This window comes from Octopus sinensis, unplaced genomic scaffold (genome assembly GCF_006345805.1).
Source record: "Octopus sinensis unplaced genomic scaffold, ASM634580v1 Contig09248, whole genome shotgun sequence".
In the NCBI taxonomy this organism is placed as follows: Eukaryota; Metazoa; Mollusca; class Cephalopoda; order Octopoda; family Octopodidae; genus Octopus; species Octopus sinensis.
This window is the reverse complement of record NW_021831725.1, coordinates 20001-33235: the sequence shown is the minus strand read 5'-3', so window position 1 is coordinate 33235 and position 13235 is coordinate 20001. Positions and strand designations below refer to the sequence as shown.

At 42.2% G+C, this 13235-nt stretch overlaps 1 protein-coding gene across 1 annotated transcript in view; it reads left to right on the top strand.

Annotated features, from left to right (window-relative positions):
* The first annotated feature begins 512 nt into the window (after nt 1–512).
* The window catches only part of LOC115228039 (F-box/WD repeat-containing protein 8), a 21355-nt gene continuing 8632 nt past the window's right edge, over nt 513–13235 (top strand). The window contains exons 1-8 of the mRNA XM_036498815.1: nt 513–573; nt 2705–2826; nt 4075–4442; nt 6878–6982; nt 7541–7705; nt 9409–9497; nt 10468–10640; nt 12216–12451. Coding sequence (XP_036354708.1) covers nt 2712–2826; nt 4075–4442; nt 6878–6982; nt 7541–7705; nt 9409–9497; nt 10468–10640; nt 12216–12451 — 1251 coding nt within the window. The 5' untranslated portion in view covers nt 513–573; nt 2705–2711. The remainder of the gene's footprint in view (nt 574–2704; nt 2827–4074; nt 4443–6877; nt 6983–7540; nt 7706–9408; nt 9498–10467; nt 10641–12215; nt 12452–13235) is intronic.

Sequence of the window (13235 nt, the reverse complement as noted above, 5' to 3'; positions counted from 1 at the left end):
CAAATACACGTGGTCAGTTGACGTAAAATATACTAGAACCGAAAGATTGCCTGGAACATCGCATTCTTGAAATAAAAGTGTAATTTGCTTATAAGGTTTCCAGTAGGAGTAAACAACTAGATTTATTATGTCCGGAATCAGACGTAGTACGGAAGAATTAACACGAGGTACTTATATTAGAAAGCACCGGTGTATGTATTTACAAACCTGATGTCTTGTTTTGGAGCTCAGATAGCAAACACATCGATCTCTCTGTGGTCAAAGGTTAGATAACAGGACTAAATATTTATTGATCTCTTAAGATTTTCACTTTGAAATATTCGCCGAGCCGGAACCACCGGAACCACCCGAAAGTTGAGATCCACAAATCCGCATAATTAAACGTCAATTAATTTCTTATAAGTAATAATAATAATTTTGTAATTTCTACGCATTCATTCGGAGGCATTCCTTCGATATAACTCGACAAAAACCAAAACCATTTCAGTTCGGGTATTTCCGTGGAAGCAGATGACAGTCCGATTCTGTTTTCTGCTTGGAAATTCGCGGATTTTACATACACACCTGAAACAGGTAAGAAGAAATATGCAAGGCTTTTTTTTATCTTCAAGTTTAAAACGAGACATTGCTGGCATAATTTCATTATATCTATTACTCCACAACCCACGTAAATACCCGAAGTGAAATGTTTTGATTATTATTTAAAAGACCAGCTTTCGCCCATGCATAAGTTCCCCAAGACACCTGATGAAGGCTGGAGGGTATACCAGCCGAAATGTTGTGTTAACAACAAACAAGATGAGGGCATATATCCGTCAAATGTAAACAATGTAAATAATTCCTCATCTCTTAAATACAGAACTGAAATAATAATTATTATTATATTAATTATTATAGGCGCAGGAGTAGCTGTGTGGTAAGTAGCTTGCTTACCAACCACATATATATATATATATATATATATATAAATATAATGTATATATTTATCTGTGTTTGTTCCCCCCCCCCCAACATCGCTTGACAACCGATGCTGGTGTTAGTTAGTTTGTTAGTTAATTTTTTGCCTCAAAAAGCAAGGCCATGTAGGGGGACATGGACTTATGTAGAGGGTGGTGTTCATGTAAAGAGTTCAGGCCACATGTGATCAAGGGAGACTTTGAACCGAGCGGTCGTCGGCATCTTCACCATCTCGTCCGGCAGCTTATTCTACGGATCCGCAACCCGGACGGAGAAAGCCCCTCTCCTTCGATTGAGATGAAATCGTCGCAGATAGAGCTTTTACTTCCCCGTCACTTAGCGGTTCGGCAAAAGAGATCCGATAGAATAAGTACTAGGCTTACAAAGAATAAGTCCTGGGGGTCGATTTGCTCGACTAAAGGCGGTGCTCCAGCATGGCCGCAGTCAAATGACTGAAACAAGTAGAAGGGTAAAGAGTATTATATTTAACAAGTAATATTCGTAGCCATTTTAACATGGATGTCCTTTTGAGCAGAATCTCTTTACTCTTTTACTTGTTTCAGTCATGTGACTGTGGCCATGCTGGAGCACCGCCTTTAGTCGATCAAATCGACCCCAGGACTTATTCTTTCGGTCCCTTTTGCCGAACCGCTAAGTGATGGGGACGTAAACACACCAGCATCGGTTGTCAAGCAATGCTAGGGGGACAAACACAGACACACAAACACACACACGTATATATATATATATATATATATATATATATATACGACGGGCTCCTTTCAGTTTCCGTCTACAAAATCCACCCGAGGCTATAGCAGAAGACACTTGCCCAAGGTGCCACGCAGTGGGACTGAACCCGGAACCACGTGGTTCGTAAGCAAGCTACTTACCACACAACCACTCCTGCACCTATATGATTTTTAACCCCAAGAGGACAGCTACTCTAGCTGGTTAATAATGCACAGCTGAATCTAATAAAATTGCTGTATGTTGTCTGCAGCTATGTTTTGAGTTCAAAATCCGCCAAGGTTGATTATTGCCTTTCATCTTTCCAGGGTCGATAAATGAAGTACCAGTGAAACATTGGGATCAAGGTAATCGACCTACACCCTCCCCCAAATTCCAGACCCTCTGCCTTATAGTAAAAAGGATTATTATTATTATTATTATCTTTATTATTATTATTATTTATTATTATTATTATTATTATTATTATTATTATCATCATTATTATTCTTATTACTACTACTACTACTATTATTATTATTACTATTATTATTATTGAGTGAGAGAGCAGTACATGCCATCAAAGTGACACTGGGGTACAATATATGAAGCCCAGTATACCCATCATGACTACCCATCTGAAAAGGGCACACTAGGTACATGCATCACAACCATATGTGTACAACATGGTGATCTCATATCAAAATAAGCAGCGCACAACCTTGTAGGTGGGGCTTAGTTAAAATCTTCTTCAGGTCGAGTAGCCCATCCCACCCAAAAGGACCCTGAGTAAGGATTGATTAAGGATGTTGTACAAAACATCCATGTTTCCAAAGGTGAATTATCCAAACCCCAAAGAATCCCTTTCAACAGATGACTATGATGCTCTCCCCCACTACTTCTGTTCGTTATCAGAAATGCACAATGCGTCAGCCACTAAGGGACATGCACTATTATTATTATTATTATTATTATTATGTTATCATCTTTATCTTAAACCCTAATTTTTTTCATCAAGGTGTGCAATGGCTCAAGAAGTGGAACTAGAGGAGTTTCGATCTCAATGGAGGAAAGAGCTGGGGTCTCAGAATGTCTCCATGGCACATCCAAAGAAGATCCCTAAAAAAAATATGCTACCAGGTAATGTCACTAGTATTTATACAGTTCTATGTTTGTAAAAAAACAAAAAATACATTTGTGTGTGTGTGTGTGAGAGAGAGAGACTTGTCACAAGGTTCACAGACAGCAGGTGGACCAATGCAGTTGCTGAGTAATATCTAAGAGATCAGAAATGGTCATTCAGATGGCCTCCATGTAGATAAATAAATTTGGACCAGGAGGGAAGAGAATGGCACAAGAAATACTTGAAAGTGTATTGTGACCAGTGGTGTTTAACAGCATCTAATAACATCATGAATACAGTAATACATATATACATATTCTACTATATGGCTCAGAAACCTGGACGTTATCAAAGAAGCTTGGAGAGGCGGTTGGATGGAACTTACACTCGCCTCCTTATGAGAGCTCAAAATCTCTCGTGGAGCGTCATCCAACCAAAGTACAATATATGGAAATTACCCCTGTGTCATCTCTTGTGAAAAGTAGAAGAGTCCAGTTTGCTGGACATTGTTGTAGAGCTGAAAACGAAGTAATTTCTACTCTTCTCCTCCGGAAGCCATCTACTCGCGATACCAGAGGGCGCACACTCTCCTACCCTGATGTAATCTCCAGGGATACAGGCATCCAGCAACAGGACCTCCGTAATGCCATGATGGACCGTGAAGTCTGGCGTAGCATAGTAAATTACATTGTCTCAACCACGGTTGAACAATGATGATGATGATGCATTCATAAATATATATATGTATGTCTGTAAGCAGTCTAAGAGACCTTAAGTCAGGGAGAAGATGCACTCGTATAACTGTGAGTATGTTATCCAGATTCCATGGTATTAAGTATCCATCAATCGGTTTCACATAAACAGTACAATGGAGTGTTAGGTAACAATCCAATTATATAACTCTGCGCTCATCAGAGATAGGAATATGGTGACTGCTCTCTATAACAGAAAGCAGTCGCCACATTCCTTTCCATATCGGCTATCTCTGATGAGTGTAAGGTTATATAATCGGATTGTTACCTAACATTCGGTTGTATTCTTTACATGAAACCATTCGGTAAGACCAGCTGTGATGGATACTTAATACTATAAAATTTGGATAATATACGTTTGTATGTGGTAAGAGGGGTTCAAAGAATCCTTTATCTTTGTGTGCATGCAGGGGATGCATAATCCCTCCAATGTCTTTGTTTTTCTTTTTTAGTTTTGATTTTGTGTTTAATCTTTTCTGTTTACTTCCACCTTCACTCCACCACCTCCTTTAGATTCCGACAAGCAACAGGTCTCATGGAGCAAGTTAGATGGCAGCAAAAAAATCGAAGGTCGTGCAGCATCTCTCCTATTGCAGGTGACAGAAAACGTGAACGATGTTGTGTACCAGCCGTTTGTTATCGTGGGGCAGCTTCTCAAGGAAGGCACTTGTCCAAACTCAAACACAGAAACGGACAAAACAGATTTAGACAGACGGACATTGGACAACACATCAAGGCCTTCGAAACGGTCATACTTTGATTCGGCATTGGAGAGCAACGATGAAACTCAGGGAAGAGAGAAGAAGAAGAAGAAGAAGACAGCAAACTGTGATGAAGGGAAAAGGAGAGAAAGCTTCATTGATTATCTAGTTGCAGATTTGGTGAGTCTCATATTTGCTGTTTTGTTATTTCTTACATAAGGTATGTGTATGTAGTATATATACACATACATATATATATATATATATATTATTATGGCTGCCCCCTCATTATCGAGTATGGCCATTGCACAAAGCTCAACTGTTACTGGTGCTGTGATCGAATGTGACTTTTTAGCCCAGCCAAAGATCTACAATGTCTTGTACAGAATTGGCAACTAAAACCTTTACCGGTAAAAAGCCGGCTGTAGTTGTAACTGGGCTTCATGTACCTTTGCATGTCTATTTTCTTATTTGTTATACTCTTTTACTTGTTTCAGTCATTTGACTGCAGCCATGCTGGAGCACCGCCTTTAGTCGAGCAAATCGACACCGGGACTTATTCTTTGAAAGCCCAGTACTTATTCTATCGGTCTCTTTTGCCGAACATGCTAAGTGATGGGGACGTAAACACACAGCATCGGTTGTCAAGCAATGCTAGGGGGACAAACACAACACACAAACACACACATACATATATACGACAGGCTTCTTTCAGTTCCGTCTACCAAATCCACTCACAAGGCATTGGTCGGCCCGGGGCTATAGCAGAAGACACTTGCCCAAGATGCCACGCAGTGGGACTGAACCCGGAACCATGTGGTTGGTTAGGCAAGCTACTTACCACACAGCCACTCCTGTTATATATATATATATATATATATATATTTTATTATTTGTTATATATATATATATTATATATATATTATTATGGCTGCCCCCTCATTATCGAGTATGGCCATTGCACAAAGCTCAACTGTTACTGGTGCTGTGATCGAATGTGACTTTTAGCCCAGCCAAAGATCTACAATGTCTTGTACAGAATTGGCAACTAAAACCTTTACCGGTAAAAAGCCGGCTGTAGTTGTAACTGGGCTTCATGTACCTTTGCATGTCTATTTTCTTATTTGTTATACTCTTTTACTTGTTTCAGTCATTTGACTGCAGCCATGCTGGAGCACCGCCTTTAGTCGAGCAAATCGACACCGGGACTTATTCTTTGAAAGCCCAGTACTTATTCTATCGGTCTCTTTTGCCGAACTGCTAAGTGATGGGGACGTAAACACACCAGCATCGGTTGTCAAGCAATGCTAGGGGGACAAACACAGACACACAAACACACACATACATATATACGACAGGCTTCTTTCAGTTTCCGTCTACCAAATCCACTCACAAGGCATTGGTCGGCCCGGGGCTATAGCAGAAGACACTTGCCAAGATGCCACGCAGTGGGACTGAACCCGGAACCATGTGGTTGGTTAGCAAGCTACTTACCACACAGCCACTCCTGTTATTATATATATATATATATATATTTTATATTTGTTATATATATATATTATATATATATATATATAGGCGCAGGAGTGGCTCTGTGGTAAGTAGCTTGCTAACCAATCACATGGTTCTGGGTTCAGACAAACTGCATAGCACCTTGGGCAAATTTTCTGCTATAGACTCGGGCCGACCAAAGCCTTGTGAGTGGATTTGACAGAAACTGAAAGAAGCCTGTTGTATCATCATCATCATCACTTAACAACTGCTGTCCATGCTGGCATGGATTGGACGGTTTGACTGAGGACTGGTGCGCCACATGGCTGCACCAGGCTCCAATCTGATCTGGCAAAGTTTCTACAGCTGGATGCCCTTCCTAGCGCCAACCACTCTGAGAGTGTAGTGGGTGCTTTTATGTGCCACCGGCATGAGGGCCAGTCAGGCAGTACTGGCAATGACCATGTTCAAAAGTTGTATTTTACGTGCCATTTGCATGGGAGTCGCTCCGGTGGCACTGACAATGACCATGCTCAAATGTTGTTTTTCATGTGCCAGTAAGGCGACGGTGGCAATGATCACACTTGAATGGTGCTTTTTACATATCACCGGCATGGGAGCCAATCAGCGGCCCTGGCAAGAATCACGCTTGGATGTTGCTCTTAATGTTCCAGTGGCACAAGTGCCAATCAAACGGTACTGTCATTGGCCACATCAGAGATTTTGATTTTGATTTCACTTGCCTCAACAGGTCTTTGCAAACAAAGTCTATTGTCCAATGAATGAGGGGTACTCATTAGTGGGCTGGTTACACCCACTGGCATGTATGTATGTATGAATGAATGTATATATTTGTGCATCCGTGTTTGTCACCCCACCATCGCTTGACAACCGATGTTGGTGTGTTTACGTCCCTGTAACTCACGGTTTGGCAAAAGAGACTGATAAAATATGCACTAGGCTTACAAAGAATAAGTCCTGGGGTCGATTTGTTTCTCTAAAGGTGGTGCTCCAGCATGGACTTAGTCAAATGACTGAAACAAGAGAAAGAGTAAAATGATATGTCATCGTATTAATTAAGTAACCAATCTAAAAAATTTCTTCTTTGAAAATTTAATTACCAGGATGAAATTAACGAAATCCCCTTCTTTGAAATAACCTTGGCCCGAGAATTGGCCCTTAAGATCTTCCAGTATCTAGACTTGAAAGATTTGTGTCGGTGTGCACAGGTAAGTAGTGTCACCTTTGACCTCCTCTTTTGGATGTGTATATTTGTTTGTGAGTGTGTGTGTGTGTGTGTGTGTGTGCATATTTGTATTTGTATGTGTGTGTATGTGCATTTGTTTATGCATGTGTGTGTTTAAGTATGTGTGTTTATATTCACATGTGTGTGTGTGTGTGTGTGTGCATATTCACGTGTTTGTGTTTGTGTGTATGCATATTTCTAGAAGAAGACACTTGCCCAAGGTGCCACGCAGTGGGACTGAACCTGGAACCATGTGGTTGGTAAGCAAGCTACTTACCACACAGCCACTCCTGCGCCTATATATATATATATATATATATACATATATACAACGGGCTTCTTTCAGTTTCCGTCTACCAAATCCACTCACAAAGCTTTGGTCGGCCCGAGGCTGTAGTAGAAGGCACTTGCCCAAGATGTCATGCAGTGGGACTGAACCCGGAACCATGTGGTTGGTAAGCAAGCTACTTACCACACAGCCACTCCTGCTGTAATAATTTGTTTTTTTTAATCAAAATACAAAATACAAATTCTTGTTCAGGTGAGCAAAAGTTGGCAAAGTCTATCTGAGGATAACTGGCTGTGGTACAATGTCTACTATCAAAGAGGGAAGAGCAAGGCACCATTGATGACTGAAGAGGACAGTTGGAAATCAGTCGTGAAAGAAGAACATCAACGACAAAGGGCCCTCTTGAATAACTGGAAGGTAGAGTAATAATAATATACTTTTCTACTCTAGGCACAAGGCCCGAAATTTTGGGGAGAGTAGGGGCCAGTCGATTAGATCAACCCCAGTATGCAACTGATACTTAACTTATCAATCCCGAAAGGATTTTTTTGCAGTCTGTGTCGGTGGCATGTAAAAACCACGAACCAATCGTGGCCGTTGCCAGCCTCCCCTGGCACCTGTGCCGGTGGCACGTAAAAAGCACCCACTACACTCATGGAGTGGTTGGCGTTAGGAAGGGCATCCAGCTGTAGAAACGCTGCCAGATCAGACTGGGCCTGGTGCAACCTCCTGGCTTCCCAGACCCCAGTCGAACCATCCAACCCATACTAGCATGGAAAGCGGATGCTAAACGATGATGATGATGATGACATATATATATATACGACGGGCTTCTTTCAGTTTCCGTCTACCAAATCCACTCACAAGGCTTGGGTCAGCCCTAGGCTGTAGTAGAGTGGTTGGCGTTAGGAAGGGCATCCAGCTGGAGAAACGCTGCCAGATCAGACTCAGCCTGGTGCAGCCTTCTGGCTTCCCAGACCCCAGTTGAACCATCCAACCCATACTAGCATGGAAAGCGGATGCTAAACGATTATGATGATGAAACGTTAGCACGCCGGCGAAATGCTTAGTGGTATTTCGTCTGTCGTTACGGTCTGAGTTCAAATTCCGCCACGGTCGACTTTGCCTTTCATCCTTTCGGGGTCGATTAAATAAGTACCAGTTACGCACTGGGGTTGATATAATCGACTTAATCCATTTGTCTGTCCTTGTTTGTCCTCTCTGTGTTTAGCCCCTTGTGGGTAGTAAAGAAATAGGTATTTCGTCTGTCGTTACGGTCTGAGTTCAAATTCCGCCAAGGTCGACTTTGCCGTTCATCCTTTCGGGGTCGATTAAATAAGTACCAGTTACGCACTGGGGTCGATATAATCGACTTAATCCATTTGTCTGTCCTTGTTTGTCCTCTCTGTGTTTAGCCCCTTGTGGGTAGTAAAGAAATAGATTATGATGATGATGATTTGTATTCTCTGTAGCTGAAAATGGGGTTTGGCGAAGTTTCGCTTGTCGTAGCACACGTTTCCGTCAATTTCCTCCGTCGATTGTCGATTTCCTCCGTTGATTTCCGTAAAAAATGTAAACACTGAATCCGCCATACATACATACATACATACATACACACACACATACATACACACACACACATACATAGATACATACACACACACATACCTACACACACACACATACATAGATACATACACACACACATACATGCAGACATACATATACACATACACCGAGTAAAAAATTTCAGTTAACTCTTTCTTTCACACATTACTCTCTCTCTTCACACACACTAACAGAAGCACTTCACTTACACAACATACTGTCTGTCTCCCACACCCCATCAAACACACACACGGGGACTTCAAAGAGAAATTTCCTCGTCATAAAATCGCTTCCTCTTAGTCTCTTTCGCTCTCATTACTTATGTAAAAAAATAAAAGTTTTTTACGGAAATCGACGGAAACTTGTGCTACGACAAGCGAAACATTGCCTGGGGTTTTGTGTAGAAAAAAAAATAAAATAACAAAAAGGGTTTTTTTTTTAGGGAGGATACAAAAGGATGTCTTGTTTGTCTGGTTTAAATGCTAAGGGATTGTCACCTTTCCCTATTTCAGGTGCGACTCGGTAGAGTAAGATCATTGCTCTACGTCCAAGCAGGTGTCCTCTCTGCAGCATCTTTCCATAAAGACACGGTTGTAGCTGGGTAAGGAATGTGAAAGGGTGCTTTTTTAATCCCTTTTTCTTTTTGTTTAACCCTGGCCCAATCCTTGAACCAGCAGATCTATGAAAAAAAGCACATTTATGAATACCAGATGGTATCAAAACATTCCCAGACTCTCTCTTTACTCTTTTACTTGTTTCAGTCATTTGACTGCGGCCATGCTGGAGCACCGCCTTTAATCGAGTAACTCGACCCCGGGACTTATTCTTTGTAAGCCCAGTACTTATTCTATCGGTCTCTTTTGCCGATCCGCTAAGTGACGGGGACATAAACACATCAGCATCGGTTGTCATGCAATGCTAGGGGGACAAACACAGACAGACAAACACACACATATATATACATATATATACCTATATATGACAGGCTTCTTTCAGTTTCCGTCTACCAAATCCACTCACAAGGCTTTGGTCGGCCCGAGGCTATAATAGAAGACACTTGCCCAAGGTGCCACCAGTGGGTACTGAAACCTGAACCATGTGGTTGGTAAGCAAGCTACTTACCACACAGCCACTCCTATGCCTATATATATATATATATAATATAGATATATATATATAAATATATATATATATATATATATATATATATACATATATACGACAGACTCTTTCAGTTTTCTTAATCAATGAACTCATTGATTAAACCTCGCTAAGTTAAATATTTAAACCACCTGATGAATGACTGTAACTCGAAAATTTAAAGAAATTAACAGCCATGAAACGATCGTAGTGTTAAATTAATTATATTTTTTAATAATTTTTTATATATTTAAATAATATAAATTAAATAATCTTATGTATTGGCTTAAGTTTTTCATTGTATGATTTGCCTAATAGTGGTTTTATCTCTAATTTAATATGATATATATATATATATATATATATGCATACACACACACACACTCACACATCACTAATGTGACCCCTAATGTTCTGTCCATCTGTTCCAGATACACCAATGGTCAAGTGAAGCTGCACAATTTAGACAACGGTGATGTCTGTGTATTTCAACCGTCGGACATGTCACTCCAGCTGGACAACACTTGTGAGGAGGGGACAGTGGCTAACGACATCACTCTGGTGGACACTACGGACACACTGACTGTGGCAGTCTTTAAACATGGTGAGTTGTTTGGAATGGTGGTGGTAGTAGTACTAGTGGTAGTGGTGGTGGTGTTTGCTTGTTCCTTCTCGAGTCATGATTGGCTCATAAGGGCCGGTATCCCGGTTTCCTTGGCGTATAGGTTCCCCACCTGGACGGGACGCCGGTCCGTCGCAGGTGAGCTGCAAGATGCAGGAGGAAAGAGTGAGAGAAAGTTTTCTTGTACCTTCTCGAGCCATGCCTGGCTCATAAGGGCCGGTATCCTGGTTTCCTTGGCGTATAGGTTCCCCACCTGGACGGGACGCCGGTCCGTCGCAGGTGAGCTGCAAGATGCAGGAGGAAAGAGTGAGAGAAAGTTTTCTTGTACCTTCTCGAGCCATGCCTGGCTCATAAGGGCCGGTATCCCGGTTTCCTTGGCGTATAGGTTCCCCACCTGGACGGACGACGGTCCGTCGCAGGTGAGCTGCAAGATGCAGGAGGAAAGAGTGAGAGAAAGTTTTCTTGTACCTTCTCGAGCCATGCCTGGCTCATAAGGGCCGGTATCCCGGTTTCCTTGGCGTATAGGTTCCCCACCTGGACGGGACGCCGGTCCGTCGCAGGTGAGCTGCAAGATGCAGGAGGAAAGAGTGAGAGAAAGTTTTCTTGTACCTTCTCGAGCCATGCCTGGCTCATAAGGGCCGGTATCCCGGTTTCCTTGGCGTATAGGTTCCCCACCTGGACGGGACGCCGGTCCGTCGCAGGTGAGCTGCAAGATGCAGGAGGAAAGAGTGAGAGAAAGTTGTGGCAAAAGAGTCAGCAGAAGTTTCGCCATTACCTTCTGCCGGAGCCACACGGAGTTTAGGTGTTTCGCTCATAAACATACACATCGCCTGGTCTGAGATTTGAACCTGCGATCCCTCGACCACGAGTCCGCTGCTCTAACAACTAGGCCATGTGCCTCCACTGGTGGTGGTAGCAGCAGCAACAGTTCTGCTGATGGTGGTGGTGGATGTCGTGGCAGTGGTGATGGTCATTATTGGCAGAATGTGTGTCTATATCTTTTATCTTTTACTTGTTTCAATCAGTTAGACTGTGGCCATGTTGGAGCATCACCTTGAAGGTCGTATGTATATATATGTGTGTATATCATCATCATCATCATCGTTTAGCATCCGCTTTCCATGCTAGCATGGGTTGGACGGTTCGACCGGGGATCTGGGAAGCCAGAAGGCTGCACCAGACTCCAGTCTGATCTGGCAATGTTTCTACGGCTGGATGCCCTTCCTAACGCCAACCACTCCATGAGTGTAGTGGGTGCTTTTTACGTGCCACCCGCACAGGTGCCAGACGAGGCTGGCAAACGGCCACGATCAGATGGTGCTTTTTACGTGCCACAGGCACGGGGGTCAGGCGAGGCTGGCAACAGCCACATATGAATATATATTAAAATGTATAAAAATTCTATAATTATAATTAGGGTTCAGCAAAGTTTGCTTCACCACATACTGAAATTTAGAAATAGCAGTTAAACTACTATTCTACTAATATGAGATATCTCCAAGAGCTGAAGGCATAGGGAGTTCCCAGTATTAAAATGTATATGTTTTCTGTTGACAGGTTTTGTTGACATCTGGTGGAACGATGGTGACTTGAAACCTTGCCACACCGTTCATTGTGGGACAAACATCACAGCCATATCTCTAACAGAGACTCACTCAGACACACTGGTTGCCGTGACAACTGGACCGCACGTAATCTTTGAGGCAGTGGAAAAGAGAGACAGAGATGAAAATGGCAGCATCAGGGAGAATTCTACGTTTCAACGCCTCATGAAAGTCGACTTTGGTAATAAGGTAGGTGGATGTAGTAATCATCATCATCATTTAATGTCCATTGTCATTTCAACCAATCAGTGACGTCTATTGAGGTAAAAAAAACATTCTGTGCCATAAGAATATGTCCCTCGTTTAAGAAACAGATTGGGTTTACTCTTTTACTTGTTTCAGTCATTTGACTGCGGCCATGCTGGAGCACCATCTTTAGTCAAGCAACTCGACCCCGGGACTTATTCTTTGTAAGCCCAGTACTTATTCTATCGGTCTCTTTTGTCAAGCAATGCTAGAGGGACAAACACAGACACACAAACACACATACATACACTTATATACATATATACGACAGGCTTCTTTCAGTTTCTGTCTACCAAATCCACTCACAAGGCATTGGTCGGCCTGGGGCTATAGCAGAAGACACTTGCCCAAGATGCCACGCAGTGGGACTGAACCCTGAACCATGGGGTTGGTTAGCAAGCTACTTACCACACAGCCACTCCTGTGCCTTTACATTTTATTTACATTTGTGAAGAAAAAAAGAAACCCTTCCCCCCCACCCCTAACCCTAACCCTAAAACAGATTGAAATGCAATAAATCGATTCTAGGGTCATAATTATGGGTGACAATTCCATATGACACCGCTAGAAAAAACTGCCATTCAAACCGAAAAGATCCTACTTCATATATAAGGTGACAAGCTAACAGAGTCATTAATGTGCCATGCAAAATGCTTTGTGGAATTTCATCTGTCTTTACATTCTGAGTTCAAATTCTGCTGAGGTCAACTTTGCCTTTCGTCCTTCC